Source organism: Mustela lutreola, chromosome 14 (genome assembly GCF_030435805.1).
Source record: "Mustela lutreola isolate mMusLut2 chromosome 14, mMusLut2.pri, whole genome shotgun sequence".
Taxonomy (NCBI): Eukaryota; Metazoa; Chordata; class Mammalia; order Carnivora; family Mustelidae; genus Mustela; species Mustela lutreola.
The window spans coordinates 48,957,361-48,978,291 of NC_081303.1; the positions used below are offsets into that span (position 1 = coordinate 48,957,361).

Genomic DNA, 20,931 nt, shown 5'->3' on the forward strand with positions numbered 1-20,931 from the left:
GGCTCAAGGATCTCAGAGTAGATGCCTGGAAGGAGCTTAGGCAAAACAAGACCACCAGGCAGTGGGTCTGGGCTGGTCTGGAGGGGTCTGGCCTCTTGATGCCCTAGCTGTTCCACTTCAGAAGAAGGTCAAAGGCAAGTGGTAGTGATGGCAGAAGTTACGGGCACTGGGTCCTCCTGCCATTTTCCTTTGATGCCTCTCCTTCTCAGGTGGCCCCTTCAGTGTCCCTTCTTGGAATGAAGGGACCAGGGAGTGTGGAGACAGGGAGGGTGTCCTCCTCTAAGCCTGGACTTCTGGCTGCCTGGCCTCATCAGTTTATTACTGGCCTGGGCGACAGCTGGGAATGGCCAGGGCACACTGAGGAGGGAGTGGGTGGTACTGAGGCCGTCCTAAGCTCCCAAGATCTCACATGCCATGTGGTGGGGGTTGATGGGGGCGGGGGGAATGGAAGGAATGCCTGTCCCATCTCTCCTCTCCACTCCCAGGCTAAACGGAGTGACAAGGCCCAAAAGGAATTTAACAGTGGAGCTTTGGAAGCCATCTTTCTCTCCTTGAGACTTTTTTTTTTTTTTTTTTTTTTTTTTGCCCAAATGACTGAATTAACAAAGAGGAATCTGGCTATTTTCTCTTTGCACCAAACTCTGAACGTGGGCAAATGGGCTTCACTGCAATGACAGAGAGTTGAGTGCATGTAAGGAGTGTCCGTGCAGTAGTTCCACAGGGGAGCAGGTGCTGGCCTCTGAGCAGGTGTGTGACCTGGCAAGGGGGGTGCCCGGGGGTCCTTCAGCTGCTCCCCATTCCTGATCAAATACCCTCTGACACCATCTCAGAGGAAGCTCCCTCTACAATGATTGGCCATCCTTTTTCATTCTGTGTCTCTGCGGGCACAGTTTCCCCCGTCCGGGTCCTCTCAGCTTCCCCCAGCACTCAGCGGCAGCAGGCCCTGGAGAGCAGGGAGACACAGGGATCCCCCAGGTGCGGGCTTACAGTGCAGGGAGAATGGCATTCCTAGGCTTTTACCTTGTCTGTGTGTGGGGGGTGACAGGGGGTGGTCAGCAAAGAGGAAGGAAGCCAAGAGGAAGGAGGAAGATGATTTATCGAACCTAGATCCCCCTGGGTGAAATCTGTAGACTCCCTCAATGACCTCTTGATGAACAACCTTTCCAGCGGGCTCATGACTGTCCATGGACCTTCTACAGTGTAGGTCCACTCCTGAGACCTCTGGGAAAATAGCAGGTTTACAGCCTGACCCAACCCCCTCCAGGGCCACTTGGGAGAGACAGATGGAAGGGAGGGAGGACTGGCAACCTCTCTGAGTTTCTTTCAGATAAGGGCTCTTCTCTGGGGAACATGGATACTGAGTTCTGAGTAAAACAGAAGCAGCCTTAACGCCACCAACTACCATCCTTAGGTCTCTAAGATCCTTAGTAAGTTCAACTCTCTACCTACTCAAGGGAAAATTGGAAATGCGGTGGTTCTGTGACCACTAAAAGACAGTGACTCAGCAGTTACAAGTCATCTTCGAGAAAGCATGGAACCAAGATGGCTTTCCTGGTGACAGCTACCAAACATTTAAGGAACAGGTAAGTCCTATGACACAACTCTTCCAGCGAGTGGAAAGAGAGAACCTCCCCAACTCATTTTTATGAGGCTAGTAAAACACAGATACCCTAAATTCGTTTATTATTAGCCTGGACAGCAGCAGCGATGGCCACTGCATCCTAGAGTGTAAGAAAGAAAACACGCAGGCCTGTCTTACTCATTATTACATAAATTTACGCATTAATATATAAACACAAAAGTGTGAAACACGGATCAGCCAGATCCAGCAAAGTACAGAAAAGATAACCCATCGTGATCAAGTAGGATTAATCTAGGAATGCAAGATGAATTTAACAGGAGAAAACTCATGAATATAATTTACTTTATTAATAGAATAAAAGCAAAACTTTATTATAAATAAAAGCCACTTGACAAAATTCACATTCCTTCTTATGGAAACTTTCAGGAAACCAAGAATAGAAGCAAACCTCCTTAGTCTTATAAAAAACATCTGTGAAAAACCTACAATAGATAACATAGTTAACACTGAAATGTTGCAAACATCTCCTTACAGGCAGGGAACAAGATAAAATACCCATTCTCACTGTTATTATTCTCCACAGTATTGGAGATCTTAACTGCCACAGTCAACTAGAAAAATAAATAAAGGCATAATTTTTGGAATGGAAGAAGCAAACTTATTTGTGTAGATGGTATGGTTGTCTATTGTCTATAATGATCGTCTACAGGATGACCATGACAAATAAATTAAAAATATAGGGTAAGTATAATAAAAGTCGTATGAGATCTTTAAGATGAAAATCATAAACTTTTTTATTAAGATATATTTTATAAGTGTAAATAAATGAAAGGATAGATATTTTTAGATTAGGAGACTCAATATCATAAAGATGTCAATTCTCCCCAAATTGACCTGTAGAGTCAACGAGACTCCAATCAAAACCTAAACAGAATTTTTAATTGAACGTGGCAAGAAAATTCACGTACATGGAAAAGTAAGGGCGAGGAATAGCCAAAATGTTCCCAAAACAGAGAGCATACTACATGGAAGGATTTGCCCTACTGGATTTCAAGACTGATCATAAAGCTTTAGTAATTAAGTCGGTCAGTTACTGGGGCAGGGATAGAAACATAGACCACGGAAGAGAAAGATACCCATGCATATTTAGAAATCTGTTTGCTAGTATGAAAAAGATGGATTATTCAGTCAATAATGCTGGGAATTTTCATATGGAAAAAAAAATGAGAATAGGATCTCACCTCACAGCACATTCAACTGTCACTTTCAGAAGGATAAAAAACCTAATGATAAAGAACTATAAAACTTTTAGATGGCAATTTAGGAAAACATCTTTTTGATCTTAGACTAGAAAAGATTTCTTTCTTTTTCTAAGTTCTTTGATTTTTCACCGGGTGTGGGGCTTGAGTTCACAACCTTGAGATCATGAATCACAGGCTCTTCTTTTTTTTTTTTTTTCAAGATTTTATTTATTTATTTGACAGAGATCACAAGGCAGAGAGGCAGGCAGAGAGAGGCAGGGGGAAGCAGGCTCCCCACTGAGCAGAGAGCCCGATGCAGGGCTTGATTCCAGGACCCTCAGAACATAAACTGAGCCGAAAGCAGAGGCTAAACCCACTGAGCCACCCAGGTACCCCGAGAATCATACGCTCTTCTGACTGAGCCAGCCAGACACCCCTAGAAAAAGATTTCTTAAACAAGATGCTGGAAGAACAAACCATAAAGGATAAATTTGGTGAATTTAACTACATTAAACAATAAGAATGAAAAGCCAAACCTCAAACCGGGAAAAGGTACAGTCAAACCTGTAACTATCAAGGGTCTGGGTTTGGCATATGTAAAGAACCCCTACATTTCAACAAGAAAGAGACAAACCACACAACAGGAACATGGGCAAATGACACAATAGATTGTTCACAAAAGAACAAACACAGATAGCTTGCCAACATAGAAAGATACTAAGTTAATAAATAATTAAGGCAATGGGAGTTTAAACCAAAGTGAGATGCCATTTTACACCTCTCAGATTGGCATAGAGAGAGGGTAGGAATGGTGAGGATGGGTGCACTAGGAACTCTGCAGTGGTAGGGAAGGGCTGTACATCCACTTTGGGAAAATATCTGCCCATACCTAGTAAAGTTGACTTGACATGTGCCCCAAATTCTATGCATATGTACCAATGGACATGTTCAGAGGTACTCATAGCAGTGTTGTCCACATGAACCCAAAAGTGGAAACACCACCAATGCCTACTGACTGCAGAATGTGTAAGTCATGGTTTAGGCACATGGTGGAATACTATACAGCAGTGAAAAGGAGCGGGTTCCAGCTAAGTGAAGAGAAGTGAGCCACAGCAAGCCCACACTGTATGTTTCTACACATGTAAGAACAAAGACAGTCTAGACCAAACAATATCTTGTTTAGGAATATATACACAGTCAGTAAATAAGAAAATGAAGGACTGAACAACCAAAATCTAGCTAGAAGAGTGTAGAATTAGGGAGGGGCGCATGAGGAGCTTGGAAAGTACTGGTAATATTGTGTTTCCTCACCTGGGTGATGGACTTATGGGACATATGGAACATACATGTTTTAAACACTCTTTTGTCTATGTGGCAGATTTCATAATTAAAGCAAAATAAACACAATAGAGTTTCAGCTCTCACTGCTTAGGTAGGGTGTAGCACATCTGAAAGTGGGTGCGGGTGGGGGCGCAGAGCTTTGGGTCCACCAGGAGAGCTGGGTCCGGGTTGGGAGGAGGGATGGGGGTTAAGTATTTGCCTGGAGTTCCAGCACGTGTATTAGTCATGGTGGTGAATGTTATGGATATGCTCAGAGAGAAGGCCAGAGGGACCTGTCCTTTACAGGGCTCAGTGGTCATCCCTGTTAGGAGAGTGGCCAGATATTATTCATGAGTGACGTCACCCAAACATGCATGATACAAAAATTTCCTTTCAAACGATATTGCTCAAAGCTCACTCCACCAATATTCCAAGCAGCATTCACACCTGACTCAAAGGCCGGCTCTGCACAGGGGTGCGTCACCTGGTCTATGAGTAAGTGTGGGGGGCTGGTGGGGCAGGCTGATGGACAAGGATAAAGTTTAGTTTAAAAGGTAGTATTTGGGGCGCCTGGGTGGCTCAGTGGGTTAAAGCCTCTGACTTTGGCTCAGGTCATGATTCCAGGGTCCTGGGATCGAGTCCCGCATTGGGCTTTCTGCTCAGCGGGGAGCCTGCTTCCCTTCCTCTCTCTCTACCTGCCTTTCTCCCTACTTGTGATCTCTTTCTCTCTGTCAAATAAATAAATAAAATCTTTAAAAAAAAATAAAATAAAAGGTAGTATTTGCTGAGGCACCTGGGTGGACCATTCGGCTTAGCAACCGACTCTTGATTTTGGCTCAGGTCATGATCTCAGGATCCTGAGATCGAGCCCCACCATGGGGCTCCCTGCTCAGTGAAGTGTCTGCTTGAGATTTTCTCTCTCTCTCTCCTTCCCACCACCCCCCTCCCAGTCCATTCTCTTCTCTAAAATAAATAAATAAATATTTAAAAATTTTTTGTTTTAAATAGTATTCGCTTTGGGGGTGGGGCTCAACCTCATGGGGGGTAATGGCAGACATCTGAGGGATTCTTGTGAGAAGCTGGCATGGCTGAGGTAAATGCTGGTGTCTGGGGATATCTGACGCCCACCCTAGGGTAGAATGAAAGGAAGTGAGACCAGGAGACATAGCTGGGGCCCGATAAAGGGTTTGGACTCTGTGCTGATGATGGAGACCCGGCTCTCCAGCCAGTGGAGGCTGCTGGCAGTTACTAAGCACAGAGAGGGTTGGAATTCGATCCAAAATTTAGAAAGATCGATCTGGTGGGTGTGTGGTGGTTGGCCAGGATAGGGGAGGGACTGGAAGCAGGGAGACCAGGAAGAAGGCCGGTGACAGGTGGCACTGGCCTGAGCTAACACAGGGACCATGGATTTGGAGAAGACCAGAGAGAGGCTGTGGTTAATACTGTCCCAGGGTTAAAGCTAGTACCAAGGCAATACTGTGTATTTAGGGGGTCTTGGGCTTTGGATATCCATGCAAGAGCTCATTTTGCCAAAAGGAGACTCTCTGATAGATTATATTTTTAAAAGATGTATTTATTTATTAAAGAGAGGGGAAGGGGCAAAGGGAGAAGGAGACAGGCAGGCTCCCCACTGAGTGTGGAGCCCAATGTGGGGGCTCGATCTCACAACCCTGAGGTCATGACCTGAGCGGAAATCAGGACTCTGTATACTTAACCAACTTAACCACCCAGGTGCCCTTCTCCGCAAAATTCTTGACTTATCCAGCCTCCAGGAGGTAAAGAAAGGACAGAGAAGGGAGGAGGAACGGAAGGCATGAGTGTGCCTCACGAAGAGGAGGGGTTAACCCCACCTGCCGGATGAGTCCACGGGCTTCTGTTTCTCTGCCTGAAGTCCCACAGCTAGTAGGTGGCGGAGCCGGAAGTCAGATCCGCGCTCCCCAAAAGGAAACAGCCACCCTGGACCCCATTCGGAGCAGTGAGGAGGCTCCTGCCAGGCACCGATGTGCCGTATTTCCTTTGAGTGAGGAAGGGACTGTGTGTAAGAGCAGACTGGTGCCCTGGGCTGAAGAAGAACGGATTTGCAAAGGCCTGAGGACGGGCAGGGTGGAGAAGCGGGGAAGGCATTTTTCTAGGGATCCGGGACTGGCCGTACTCACCTGAAGGGTCAGGTCCCGTCCTCCCGCCCACCCATCTCCAGCTGCTGCCCTGAGTCCCACCCTAACACCCAGTGTGGGTAAGTGCAAGGCCGGAAGGACCATTCGGTGATGCGCCCTGAATGACCAGGCTTCAACCCAAAGCTGCAAGGGGCATCCGGATGGCTCAGTTATCCGGAGGCTGTGCGTGGCGCTCTGCCGGCCCATCCTGGCCCCTGGAGGCCTCCGTTCTGCATTCAGACGCGGTGGGGGGGGGCAGTCAGTCTTCGGTTTCAATTCCTGTGAAACGAGGATATCATTGTCCCTGCCTTTTCTGGCCCATCAGAGCCATAGGAGACATAAGGCAAGGGAGGGGCTTAAAAGAGGAGTCATCTCAAAGAGAGCGCTCAGTAGCTACCTGGGGCCTGGAATCCCATTTTCCTGCTAATCGGTGCCGCGGAGTCCCGAGGGCCAAGCAAAGCTCTTCTCTGCCGCCATCTAGTGTGAATCTTGGGGATGACACCTGAGCGGAGGCAGGCAGAAAGAGCTCTCTGGTGGTCACCTGGGTTCTGAGAGCTGCTGGCTGGGATGTGGTGAGAGGTGATGCGGGGCCTCTCACACCCCAAATGGACAGCCTTCTCACCTGGTTCACACCTCTGCGTGCCTTACGCTACCCTCTCCTCGTGGCTTCCCCACCTCCCCTGTTTTAATCAACAGGGTGCTTAGAGAGGCACTGTAAGTCACAGCACTCACTCGGGACAGTGGAGTGCAAACCAGATTTATTTTGCAAGTAAAAGAGGCAGCCCAGGAGAGCCAGGACAAAAGGAAGCAAGGCTGAGAGGTCTGGGGGATTGCAGGCCCCCCACCCCCGGAGAGCTGTTAAGGCAGGCCATGGAGTGACCCTGGGCCCTGGCCTGGTTGGTGGCTGCGGCTCTAGGGGTCTCAGGTGCTCATCTCCACGTGCAGCATTTGCAGGAGTTGCTGAACACCAGGCTCTGCGGGCAGCTCTGCTGGAATAGTCTCCCCCCTGCACAGGTGTAGAAGCTGCTCCGGTCCTGAGGGTTAGGGTAGAGCCCGTCGGCTTTGCGTTGGCAGAAGGTGTCCTGTTTGAGGCCGGGGCCATGCTCAGGTTCAGAAGGCCGGCCTGGTATGGGGACTTCAGGTTCTATGGTGCCTGAAGGCATAGAGGGAAGACCTGGGGAGAGAGGGAAGATTCAGCCAGGTCTCCCCCAAGGGATCCCAACCCACAGGCAGAGAGCGGCCAGGTACCCCAGGTGGAGAACAGCCTGACAGCAGCCATGCCCTTCGGCACTGCTCAGCGGGACACGTGGGGGCAGGCCGTGGGCAAGAGGCCGTCAATAGCCATCTTCTATCTGCACAGACCAGCAAGGACCACCGGGGGTCTCGCACTGCAGGCTGAGGGCAAACTATTTTCCCTTTAAAAGGAGAGGCGTGAGCTGCGGTTCCTGGGCTGAGGGCCCCCAGAGGGAAGCCCCGGTTACCAACACTCCCAAAGGGCATTGCCACAGTCAGAAAGGGGAAGAAGAGCCTGGAAAGAGAATGATTTCAACAGTTTCCTTAGCCCCCAGAGCGCATGAAATTTGGGAAATTGCAGTACTGGGCAAAGTTGTTTCCTCAGAAGGAGCCAGGACCTGCAGCTCACAGAGCGGGTGTTGGTACCCTAGCCACAGATTCTGCCTCTGCCCCCGGCTCTTTACTCACTCAGCTCCAGCTGCAGTGCCTTGATGAGGGGGTAGTGGCCCTGGTTACAGAAGAAGCCAGCAAAGTCGTCCATGTCCAGTGCCCAGACCATGGCCCCGCCCAGGCCCTTCTGCTTCAGATAGCTGGCCTGTGTGGGGAGCAAGGTACAGGTGGCGGAGTCTGGGGCAGCCTGGGCAGGCCGCCCCACAGTCCCTCCTCTGGCTTCCTCACTGAGACAGGGCTCTTGTTTCCAGCACCCCCAGGCCAGGAGCAGTCCAGGCTTCTGGAAAGGACACAGGCCCAGGCTGGAAGCCCAGGAGACTGAGACCTGACCCCCCACTGGGCACAAGTCATTCTGGAATCCTCTCATCTCAGCAGGAGTATGGCCTGGGGTGGGGGTGAGGGTGGAGGAATGAGAAGTGGGTGTGTGTGAACTTCCCTAGGTTGGAAGCTTTAACATCTCCGTCTTTCCTGGGCTGAGCTGCTATGTTTGGGGGCACTGCCTGCTGGTTGTGATGAATCCAGTTACCATAGGGACGACAAAGCTTCCCCAGAAATCTGATCAATTTCCCTATCTTCAGGTCTTTGTCCTCCCTTGAGGGCCTTCTCTCCCCGACTAGATCCCCAACTCGTCCCTGGGAAAGGGTTGTGTGTTCTCTTAAGGGGCTTCCCTATCCCTCTAAGCCTGCCAGGGGTCGGGGGAGGCCCTGGCATGAGGCGGGGGCTGGAAGGTAGGGCAGGTCTGAGGCCCATGCACCTTCTCTGCTTTCAGACTTTCTCAAAGACCCTTCCATCATGACCCCTTCTCCTGTCTCCTCCAGCTGGGATCACACTCCCTGCTCAATTCTTCCAGAGCCTTTGATCTACTCCTCTAGGAAGACCTGCCATTCCCTGCATCGGAAGGGAAGTGACTTGTCCAGAAGGCACTCTGTGGTGCCTCTATAGGAGGTCACGATCTCATGGGAGAGAGAGTCATGAAAACACATAAATGCAGGGGTGGGGTAACTGGGTGATAGACCTTGGTGGGGGGATGTGATGTAAAGAGCACTGGGCATTATATAAGACTAACGAATCACAGATCTGTACCTCTGAAACCAACATTTTATGTTACTCGATTGAATTTAAATTTTAAAATGTCAAAAAAAAAAAAAAGAAAGAAATACATAAATGCACTCTTTTTCAGCCACTGATATTGAGCAAGAGTTGGTTGGGGTGGGTCATATAAGTAAACGAAAAACTCTATACTCTGAACATGCACTAAATACTGTCAATGAGCTTAATAAAAGGATACACCTCACTGTATGTATTTCTTCTCTCCCTGTGTCTGTAGAATTTGTATTTTGTTGAATACAAATGCAAGTATGTCATAAAATACAAATTCTTTCAAGAGTGTTACTCATGGTAGAGCGACTTTTTGTGATTGCGTCTTAATCAATAGGTGGTAAAAATGTAAAATGCTATCACGAGAAGGTTTGTGACATGTTGAGATATTTTACAGGAGACTTCTCTTTGAAGAGGTTCTGAATGCTACCGTTCAGTGCTATTGACAGCCTTGGGCCCACCCAGGTCCACCCCCTCCCAACAGGGCTGGGTCTCACCTTGGTTTTGAAGCTCTCCACGTCATCGAAACCCACCCACTGGTTGCCCTGCAATGCATAGGGCACCTTCTGGTCCTCGATTCTGTGCTGAGTGGCCCCCTTCCAGGAGCAGACCTGTAGGAGCAGAGGGCAGAGCTGGGGAGCCTGGGGAGGAGGGACCAGTGCCTCCTTGGCCAAGAGGAGACCAGAGAGTGGAAAACTCCTGTCTGAGGGAACCTGCAGGACCTAGGAGGTTCCAGATTGAATGACCTAGAACCCTGGATTCAATGAGGCACTGGGGTTTAACGATGATACAAAATGACAGATAGGGATGGAATTCGCCAGGCCAGAATTCACTTTGCCTGGCATCCTCATTCAGAAACTATGGGAGAAGCAGCAGCCCCCCACCCCACCCCATATGAGGGGTGGCTGTGGATTGTCCTACCTCATAGTAAGCCAGTAGCCCTCCCTCTCTGGTGAAGGGGCCAGGGGTTCCAGGCCCCGTGGTTGGGGCCCCCACTCCAGTGTCTGATGGGGAGGCCAGGGTGAAGGAGCGTCCGTAGGTGGGCATGCCAAGGATCAGTTTGTTGGCAGGGGTCCCCTTCTGCAGCCACAGCTGCACGGCGGAGTCCTGATGAGGGATGAGGAGGAGCAGGGTTAACTCGCTTTGCCTCTGGCCTGGTTCTGGCCGTCCAAAGCCAGGAGCTTCAGAGGAACACCACAGGCCTTAGTAGTGTTCCAAGCCTGTCCTGTCTTCTTTAGGTCCTGTCTTAGATCTTTGACCCCAAAGAGAGAGAAGCCGCATGGCACTCTGGCCGACGAGCATGAGCTTTGTAGTCTGACAACCATTTACAGAGCCAATATTTATGGATAACCGCCCCCCGCACCCCCCCGCCCTGGGAACCGGGCTAGATGCTCGGGATGCGTCAAAGCGCAAAGCGGCCGAGATCCCTGCCTGGGTCAGCCGCGTCACTACTTCACTTTGCTGAGCCTCAGGCTTCCTGTCCGTAACATGAAAACAATTAAAATGGCAAGAATTGCAAGATATTGCGCAGCTAGAAGGTCCAGCAAAACGCAGCCAGAGGAAGCTGTGATCACGCTTGAGCTCATAGTCATTTGAAGTTCCACCCAGTATGGGAGCCGGGAACCTCGTCTCCTTTATCTCTATGTCCCTCGTGCCTAGAACAGTGCTCAACACTTGGGTGCTCCAACAGGAAGAACCAATGAGTTCACGGCGTCCTCATGTGTCCCCGCCAGGACTTTTTCCCTCACGCATGACTTGACGTGACACCCCCTGCCTGTGACATGCAGAGGTGCTCAGTCTAAGGATTTGGGATAAATGAATAGGGAAGACCCCGCCCCCAGGTCAGGATTACAAGCTCGCTTCCCCCAGGAAGCTGCACCGTTCAAATCCAAGTCCTCCTGTCACTCCGTCCCCTCCTAGCACTTAAGGAAGGGACACTTCTCACTAAATGCATCTGTATTTCTTTCTTTCTGCTGGTCTACATGATTTATCTCTGATCAGACTGGAGCTTTTCGAAGGCAGAGGGTGGGCCCCCCTGCTGAGCTCTATGGCACTTGGTGCACGTTTGGAAAAGTCACTCTGTGGCCAGAAGCAGTCGTGGACACACAGTACAGAGAGCAGAAGGCCTCCTCATAAGAGGAGAAGGGCCTCCCTTCCCCTACGTGGATTGAAGGCGCACGGCCTGGACAGCCTAGTGCTGGTGGGACTTCCGGGCCCTCGACTCTCAGCTGAACATCTCTGGGTATTTCCCTGCTGGGCTGGGCTGGCTTCCCCCCGGGACCTGCACAGTTTTCCAGATGGGGGTGCAGGGGCTGGGCTCAGTGTGAACTCAAATACCCAAAGATGTGTCCCTTATTTGTGAAAGAGCCCCAGAAGTCGAAGATGTTCTATCCTAGCTGATACACTAGAATGTGGGCTCCCCCAAATTAAAAAGCATTTTTATTTAGGGTGTTTTTGTTTGTCTATTTTGAATAGAAACAATTCGGTTATTCTTAACTTTTTAAAAAATGTAGAGTGGGCTTATAAACAACCCTCTGGGCTGCTCCACCAGGGTGAGCCGGGCAGGAAGCCTCCACCCACCCCAGCCTGAAACCAAACCTGCCCTTTCCAGGGTCTGGGGTGGGGGAGGAGGAGGCCCAACCCCGAGGGATATCCGCTGACGTGTTATTAGTTTGGGAAAGCTTCTGTCTCTGAAAGCACCTTCCACAAGGTCAATCAGAGTGACCAGGAGGGAAAGTTAACCCATGGTCTTAAAGGAAATGTGGTGGGGGATGTGAAGAAAGCGAGAAGTCATTTTTGTAGGACACTGAAGGTGAAAGACAGCCTCTCAACGAGTCACTGCTTTGTTTGATGTCGTTAAATTGGTTTGCTGTGTCTACTATCAGCCAGGATGCTAAATAAGAGAACAGGAGTAAGGTTTCCCCTCAGCATTTGCACAGGAAGAGAAAAGAAACAAGCAAAGGAAGAGAAAGTCCGAGCAACTCTGCGCTATTGGTTATCCTGCTTTTGTTTCCATTAGGGCCTCAGACTGGGGGCGCCTGGGGGGCTCAGTCAGTTAAAGCTCTGTCTTTGGCTCAGGTCAGGATCCCAGGGTCCTGGGATCAGGCTCCCAGCTCAGCGGGGAGTCTGCTTCTCCCTCTCCCTCTGTCCCTCAGCACCACCCGGCCCAGGCTCCTGCTCTCTCTCAAATAAATAAATAAATAAATAAAATCTTAAAAAAAAAAAAAAAGCCACCTGACAGGGCCTGGGAATGAGGAGTCCTGCCTCCCCACTGCAACCACTCACCACGTTCAATTCGGCTGCTGCCCCGCTCTCCCCCCACCTCTTGTAGAGGGGGCTGTTGTGTCCGGTGGTCTTCTCAAAAGAGCCATGGAAGTCATAAGCCATGAGGCTAAGAAAGTCCAGGTTCCTGCAGGAGGTGTGGGGAGAAGGGTGAGGGGCTAGCGAGCAACCCCTCCTTGTTCCTTCTTGCACTCCCTGTGGGGCCAAGGACGGGCCCTCATGGTAAGACGCAGGGGTACAGGGTCATCCCCAGTCTGTAAGAGGTGATTAGACAGCACTGCCTTGTTCCCCCCAAGCTCCCAGTATTGAGGTCATTGTCATTCACACTGTGGGGTTAGCAACTCCCATCTCTGGCATCCCTCCTCCAGCAAGCTCAGGACACCTCCTGCTTTCACCATTCTGGAGGGAAATCTAGCTCAGTGTTGCTCAAATTTTTGTGTGCCCGCAAATCACCTGGGAACCTCATCCGAACACAGGCCCTACTTTAGGAGGCCCGTGGTAGGGTCAGATTCCGCGTCTCTAACAGGCACGCGGGTGCACACGCAGCACGTCAGTGTGCAGGAATCGAGCTGACTCGTCCTCTGGCCTTCACACTTGCCCTCCCAGGGTACTTGATGTTAAGACTGAGTTTCCAAGGAAAAGGGCAAGGATTCCGAAAGAGAGCATCGGGACCCTGGAGCAGCAGACAGGGGGAGCAGATCCTTCCTGGGTCCGCTGCTGGAGGGGCCCATCTTTCCCAGAACGACACCTCGCAGGTGAGCACCTGCTCTCCTCCTGGGGCAGCTCAGCTTCGGAGCACGCAGGTTCCATATAATATGCCTGAGACTCACTGAGCAATTTTGTCCACCTCGTATCCGGCATCTATGTTCGTTCTCCCGGCTGGGACGGCTGCGCTCAGAAGAAGGCGTTCCTTCCCCGAAGTCTGGGCTTCCTGTTGGAAGGCTTTGGCCAGGTCCTGCAGGGGCAGCTCAGGGTGAGCCCAGAGGCAGGGACCAGCTAGGTCCCTGGGGGCCCCAAGCAGATGTTCCCCTTTGGGAGTCTGAAAACCGACCGCAGGGTTGATCTGTGCTATGCTAACACACAAGACAGTGGGCCCTGGGGACAGAGCAGCACTCATGTGTCCCCTGAGGCCGTTGATTTGGGCCCCCCTGGCCAGCAGGCTGACCCCCTCCCCCGCCCAGCCACACCTGCACCAGGGCTGTGAAGCGCTGCTTGTCTGAAGGAGGGCTCCCCCGGCTTCCTGGGTACTCCCAGTCAAGGTCAAGGCCATCAAAACCATGATTGCGCAGAAACTTAATGGCTGAGTTGACAAAGATCTGACGGTTGCTGGCTGTCGCCACCATATCTGTGAACCTGTGGGGTTATGAAGGGCTTTGTGGGCCTGCCTTGCTGACAAGGGGGGGGCCTCTCTCTCCCTCAGACGCAAGTGAAAAACTCCTCTGGATATTGGTGGTCCGCCATTGGGCCGGGGGTGGGGGGCATGGCATGCTGGGAGGGCTGCGTCAGAGGCCTGTTGCAATGTTGGCCCTGGAGCTATCAGCCTGGCCTTGGAAAAGAGACGGTCTGAAGTGTGTCCTGTCCCCAGGGCACACTGACTTGTCTGGAGCTTTGCCTCCCTAATTCCCTCCACCAGCCTGATGCCATGTCCTTGCTCAGGGAACTGTCCTACCCTGAACCGGAGCTAGCTGTCAGTCCAACGGGGAGGTTTAGAAAAGAAGAAAGATCAGTTTCTAAAATGAACGGGGAGAGTACAGCAAGGTGAGTGAGGATCTGGGCAACCCGAGAGCCGGCTGCTCTGTCCCTGGTCGGTTCACATGGTCATTTTCTTCAAACTCGCATATGTAAAAGGCTTGTGCTATTACCAGATCAGAGCTCCGCGAAATCCCGCGCCGCCCGAGGAACCCCCTTCCCCTCATCCTCCTGACTGCCAGGATCCCTCTAAGAAGTGTCTCAAGGTTATAGACTAATCTTATTTTAGTTGGTTTTCTATTGATTTATTAATTTAATTAATTTAACTAATTAGTTCTGAAGTGGGATCCACGTGCCAGGATCCCCAGGCTAAGAACCCCTTATTCCAGTAAAAAATCTGCATATATACAGTATTTGGGGAAGGTGGGCCATAGGTTTCATTGGGTTTTCAAAAGGGCCCATGATCCAGAAAGTTTTAGAAATGGGATGTCTGGGTGGCTCAGTTGGTTAAGTGTCTGCCTTCAGTTCATGATCCTGGGGTCCTGGGATCAAGCCCCAAATCGGGCTCTTTGCTGAGTGGGAAGCCTGCTTCTTCCTCTGTCTGCCACTCCCCTTGCTTGTGCTTTCATTCTCTCTCTCTCTAACAAATAAATAAATAAATAAAATCTTTTAAAAAAAAACACACACAAAGTTTTAGAAAGAATAGTTTAGAACTTTGGGAACCTTGTATTCTGGACTTTCTAGGAAATGTCTAGGTTCAAATACCTCATTCTGTTATCTCTATAATTCCTCAAAAATGTCCTAGAAATGCCAGTATTTTTGGCAGCCAAGCTCGCTCTCACAAACGGCCTTTGACACCCAGAAGTGGAACAAAAATTCTCAGATAAGGTATCCTGTTTTAGAGCTCAGAAAATATAGACACTCTTGTGTTCCCTGGGATTAGTTAGGACTCTCCCTTGACCCATTTCTAGGAGGAAGAGACTGAGAACTGGAACGGGGTCAGAATCTGTTCTGTGCTGCTGGCGAGGCTGGGTGTGTAACAAACATTCTGGAGCTCAGCCTCCTCCACGGCCCTCCCAGGGAGGTACCAAGAGCCCAAGAGGAAGGTCAGCCCCCAGACTCCAGGCTCCCCTCCCGACCCCCTTGCTCTGATTACACTTCAGCCTGGTCTGATTCCCTGACCAGGGCTCTCTCTTGCCAGTGAGTCAGGTCCCCACCCAGTGGCTCTGCCCTACAGGTGCCCACGGCCAACTCACTTCTGGGTGCCGAAGTTCCAGCCCCCGATGGCAAGCAGTGTCTTCAGCTTGGGATTCCTAGGAAAGATAACACATGCTGGTATTTACAGATTTTAACACCCAGCCAGGTTTTGGGGCTCACCTCACTGATGGAGAAAGCAAGGGGTGGTAGGTGCTCTGATGGGCACTGATGGGGTGGGGGCTGTGTAAGTCCCTATGCACAGCTCTAGATTGCGAAAGAAAAGGCATGTTCCTGCCTTCAAGGGCTCCCATCTCGCTAGGGAGATAGACACACAAAGAACTCAGAAATGAGAGATCAGGTGGATCCACAGAAAGGCTTTGTCAAAGTGGGGCTGGTGCTTGAGCTAGAGGATGGATAGACTTTAGGAAGAAGAAGGGCCTGCATTCCCAGCAGAAGGAAGCAGTTTCCCAACCCAGAGCCCACGTAGACTTAAACCGAAAGGGGCCTTAAGGAGTCCCTGTCTATGCCTACCTCTTCCACATAAGCACGGGAAAGCCCAGAGGGGTGATGTGACTTGCCCAAAGCCACACAGCAAGTCTATAGCCTCACTGCAGTGCTGGGGAAGATTTCTGGCTCTGAGAGGAGGTACCTGGCTTCTCTACTTCCCATCCCCCTCCAGAGCAGCTCACATCTTCTTCAGGCCATTGAACTCCTGGTATAACACCTCGTCATTCCACTCTAGAGAACTGAGCTGGTGACTGTTCATGCCGGCAAAGGCGTAGATGAGGTGGGTGCACAGGTTTGGGTCCACATCCTTGGGTAAGAAGCGAGCGGCCCCCTGTCTGTACTGGGCCCAGTTGGTGAAGTAGCAAACCAGCTTTGCGGCAGAGCCTGGCCATTGGGGACAAAGAAAAGAAATGGCGGTCATAAAGGTCCGCTGAGGACCGGCACCTTCCGCCCAGGGCAGAACTACATAATGTCAGAGACTCTGGACCGGCTGAAGGCAGGGAGGCAGAACTTTCAAAATGCAGCATGGAATACTTCAGAAGTTTCATTCAAACGCAAACACATGAAGTAGCAGGAAAGAGGGCCCAGTTACATGCTTGCATTCATGTTTTAGTCTTGCTTTTAAAAAAGTTTTATTTCTTGCAGAGGATCTAGGTTTATTAATATCGCTGATACGGTTCTAATGAAGAGCTTATTTAATCTAGGAAAAGGTGGGGCATGCGTGGGTGGCTCAGTTATTAAGCAGCTGCCTTCGGCTCAGATCATGATCCCAGGGTCCTGGGATCAAGTCCCGCATCGGGCTCCCTGCTCAGAGGGAAGCCTGCTTCTTCTTCCTCTCCCACTCCCCCTGCTGTGTTCCCTCTCTCACTGTGTCTCTATCAAATAAATAAATAAAAGCTTAAAAAAATTAATCTAGGAAAAGGCAGCTTATTTCTGGAATCCCCAGAAAGTTTGGGAACTTTGGGGGAAGGATGCCCGTTTCTAGGGGGTTGGTCTAGCAGTCACGGCCCCCACAGAGGCCAGCGTTATGCTAGGTTGACCAGATAACCAGACAGGGAGAAGGCTGATTTTTTATTCCTGCATCTGTCAGAAATGCATTTTGGGGCGACTCCCTCTTCAGCTCTGGCCCAGGGCCCCCACTGGAAAATGACTGTGTGGTCTCTGAGGTCTCTTCCAGAACTTGTGGTCTATGAGGGTATGGTTTGCACAAGCCAACATTTTATGCCACGAACGGCGGAATCATGGGTTTGTACTGGAGCACATCTATGGCCAGTGTCTAGACCCTAGGACTTCCTTTAGCCCCGACAGGGTCTCTCTGCAGTCCCCTTTGGCTTCTAAGCGGATAGTGAAAGGTCAGGCGAGAGAGAAGAGGTGCAAAGTGTCTACAGGAGGCTGTGTGGAAACCCAGAGCATGAGGGGCTGTCTGGGACTCCCCTGGGCAGATGGGTAGCTCCCAAAGGAGAATTTTGAGTCCTTGGGGGGTCACCAGCTCTAGCCAGAGGCCATGCAGGAGTAGAACTTGCCAGTGGGGACTGGAAGTGTAGTCTGGACTGATGTAGGGGGAGGACTGGTGAACTCCTCAAAGCAAAGGGTTAACCCGGGGAACAATACATCCTAGGACTAATCTAGGAAGAAGCATGGAGGTTCTTCTTACATCATATCTTGTTATATCTAATATCGCGCATGGATTTTTGTACTATAGCGGCAATAAAATGTGGTGGTTAAAAGCAGGGTCTCTGGAATTCTAATGCCTGGGCTGAAATCCCAGCTCTGCCACCTTTGAGCCAGGTTACTCAGCTTCCTGCTCCAAACCATGAGAATGATCATGGTTTCTCTCTCAAAGGACTGTTGTATGAAGAAAGAGTAAATATATTATATTAAATACTCAGAACAGTGCTAGCGGACAGCAAGCTCTATTCTAAGTGCTTTACATGTGTTCCCCCTTCATTCACACAAGACTCTGTTAATATATACACCAGACCATAAGCCCAGAGTAACTTGGGCTGAAGCTTTTAGGGAAATCTTCAACCTTTCTTCCCCACGTTTGTTTTTTCTGTGGCTCCTGGCTGTTGCCTCCTGTGAGACGAGGAGGGCAGCCGTTTGTCTAACGTCACAGCCCAGCCTCAAGATGAGGGTCTGAGAAGCCAGCATTCCTGGAGCCGCTGACGCACAAGGAGTGGGGTGGGAAGGGAACCCCAGAATCCTAGTTGCTGAGCATCCTCCGGAGATCTCGCACCTGTCCGAGATGGGAAGAGGTCCCCTCGGGCTCTCCCGAGCCCTATATGCCATCAGTCCAACAGAAACAGGAGTGGGTGTGTTGTCCAGGCGGAGCTAAGGGGCTGGGGCATGGAGCTGGGTGAGCCTTGGGCTCCTTACCTCCAGTAGCTCACCGCTGGTCAGGGAGACATCTACACTGATCATTAGCAACCCTGATGTACACATAGGGAAATGTGTTCAGCTCTGTGAGAGCACAGAGGCTGCAGCAAGGGACCTCAGGGAAGACCCGAGAGAGCTTGACAGTGAAGCTGGCCCCAGGGTCACGCAGTTCAGCTAGTGGGTAAGGCAGTAAGAACCTGTTTCTGGCACAAGGACACCTGTAGGGGTCTGACCTTTGGAGGAGAGGCCCCATGGAAATCTGGCAAGCGCTCTCAATGTGGGGTGGGGGTCGGGGTGCGGAGTGAGTGCGGAGGGGAGCAGAGGAAGGGGCTGCGGGAACCCAGGGCTAGCTTCAAGAAGGTGTCGCTTACCCTCCCCCTCCAAAAAAAAGGGGGCGTCCAACTCTTGATCTCAGCTCAGGTCTTGATCTCAGGGTTGTGAGTTCAAGCCCCGTGTTGGGCTCCACGCTGGGTGTGGAGCCTACTTCAAACAAACAACAATCAAAGAAACAATAAAACTGCAAAGAAGACTCCACTCACCCCATTGGATTGTCAGCAGAACCATCAAACCTAAGGCGGCACAAGAGAGAAGGCGGAGGTTAACTGTTCATTCGTATTTTTCCTGGACCCTGTCTGCTTCTTGAAGCCTGGGAGGTAGGGGTGGTCAGAGAGGGGTAGGCAAAGGAAGGTTTTCTCTGAATCACACTTCTGTCCAAAAGGGACCCAGGAGGGTACTGGGTCCATCCCTTCGCCCCGGCCAGATGGCAGGGGCCCCTCCCTGGCCTGGACTAGCCCCAGAGCTGAGGGAAGTTTCTGCGAGGGAAGATGGTTCATCCCTAGAGCCCTCAGTGGAGAGTGGAGTGTATTTAGGAAGATTCTAGGAAAACCCCTGACTCGTGAGGTTTCAGAGAGAATGTTTCTCTTTTGGAGCAAGCAGAAAACCTGTCCTGGGGCTGTTACGAGCCAGTGTGGAAGAGCAAGGCCAGAGACACCGTCTCTCCATGCAGCCTCTGTGCCTCTGCTCACCTCCACGAGTTTCCTACTTTGTGCTGCTTTCCTGACACACCTCACAAGAGCTTGGTTGAATTACCAGCATCCTTGGAGACCTCAGGCCCAGCAGGACTCCTTTAGAAAGATTTATTTCACCTTTCTGGTGACCTTGGATGTTTCTGTTATCCTAATAGAACCTATGGGAACACTTGCAAGGACACCCAGGTCATGGCTCCCGGGCTGTCCTCTTTCTTACGGAACAACCAGCACAGGGTTGAATCCTTGTGGGAAGAATCCATTGCCAGTGGGCATCCCTTGAAAAAGGCCAAACACAGAAGCCTAAGAACATGGAAAGAGAAAACCACCCACTGCCGTGGTGTTCACCGACTCTGGGCTTGCAGGACAGGAGGAGGAAAAGTCCATTTGAGCCCATTGAGAAAAGCCTTTTCTTGCAGCACAAAGACTCTTGGATTGAAAGAGCCCAGGGGGACCCCACAGGAATGGAATGACCCTCTGAAGTTCTCCCGAATGTTCCTGCTTCCTTGCAGACAGCACCAAAAAGCCACCTAATAGCTACATTCTCACCTCCTCACAGCTGCCCATGCCCAGCCCACTCTCCCAGACAGTGCCCACTCACCTGCCCAGGCCATGGACCGTGCCATGGTGCTGGCTCGGCATCAGACTCCAGCCAGTGTCACTGGCTTGCTAGATCTTCTCTCCTTTTATCGGGCTGCACTGTTCCACTGAAGCCTGGAGTGTTGAAATCGGGGGTGGCGGAGGCGGGAGAGGGGAGCTGGGGTGTGGCGTGAAGGGCTAGGGTGTCACATATCGTGGATTGGGCAAACCTAACACAATGGCCTTTAGCAATTCTTAGTTCTCTGGAACAATCACAGAGTGTAAACTGGGCTCTTGGCATGATCCAACTGCGTGGGTCAAGAGAGGGAAGCAGGAAGTAATTCTAAGCATCCTGCTGGATCAGCCTGGTTCTGATTTCCTTGGTGGGGTGTTGATGAAGACCACGAGTGACCTATTGCTTAATGGGCTTGGTGGGGGGGAGGGGCGCGAAGAGGAATGATTCACAAGTCAGGGAAGCTGGACGCCCGACCAGCCTGGTGGTTCCTTCTCCACTGTTCCCTCTGGAATTCACTTGCCCTCCCTGTAAGATGGTGGGGTTGCAAATATAATGTGTATTTCATGAAAATCTTATTTTGTGACCCTCCAAGCCTAGTAATACATTTTATCTCCACTGATTGAGAAAAATATCTAATGACAAACAGCAACTATGAGCTTGTAGGAGTTTTAAATGTCTTGGTTTTCTTTGTCTTTTTTTTTTTCTTTTTTTTAAAGTAAGCTCTATGCCCAACTTAAGCTGACACACCACCCCAAAATCAAGAGTCACACGCTCCACTGGCTGAGCCAGCCAGGTGTCCCTTAAATGCCTTGTTTCCTATAAATTATATATATATATTAATTTCTTACGGCTGCTGTAACATATTCCCACAAACTGGGGAGGCTTAAAACAACAGAAAGTCATTCTAGGTGGTAGAGGCCAGAAGTCTGAAAGCGAGGTGTTGGCAGGGCCGTCCGTCCTCTGAAGTTTCTAAAGAAGAATCTTTCCTTGCACTTTCCAGCTTCTGACAGCTTCTGGTGTTCCGTGGCTGGTGGTAGCATCACTTTGCCTTCTGCCTCATGGCCTTTCCCCTGTGTCTTCTGTGTCTCTTCTGTCACCTCTTAGTAAGATACTTGCCATTGGATCTGGGGCTCACCCTAACCCAGGATGATCTCATCTTGAGATTCTTACCTTAAATTATACC

The 20,931-nt window shown here is 50.6% G+C and overlaps 1 protein-coding gene across 1 annotated transcript; it reads right to left on the reverse strand.

Annotated features, from left to right (window-relative positions):
* Positions 1-7,037: 7,037 nt before the first annotated feature.
* On the reverse strand, positions 7,038-19,881 carry CHIT1 (chitinase 1). Its single transcript, XM_059146794.1, has 11 exons — positions 19,755-19,881; positions 18,668-18,697; positions 15,935-16,136; positions 15,305-15,361; positions 13,547-13,712; positions 13,190-13,314; positions 12,363-12,486; positions 9,999-10,184; positions 9,575-9,688; positions 7,998-8,124; positions 7,038-7,470 (listed from the first exon to the last, which is right to left on the reverse strand). Exons 1-11 carry the CDS (start codon positions 19,777-19,779, stop codon positions 7,226-7,228), a joined length of 1,401 nt encoding a protein of 466 aa, XP_059002777.1. The 5' UTR covers positions 19,780-19,881; the 3' UTR covers positions 7,038-7,225.
* Positions 19,882-20,931: the final 1,050 nt, after the last annotated feature.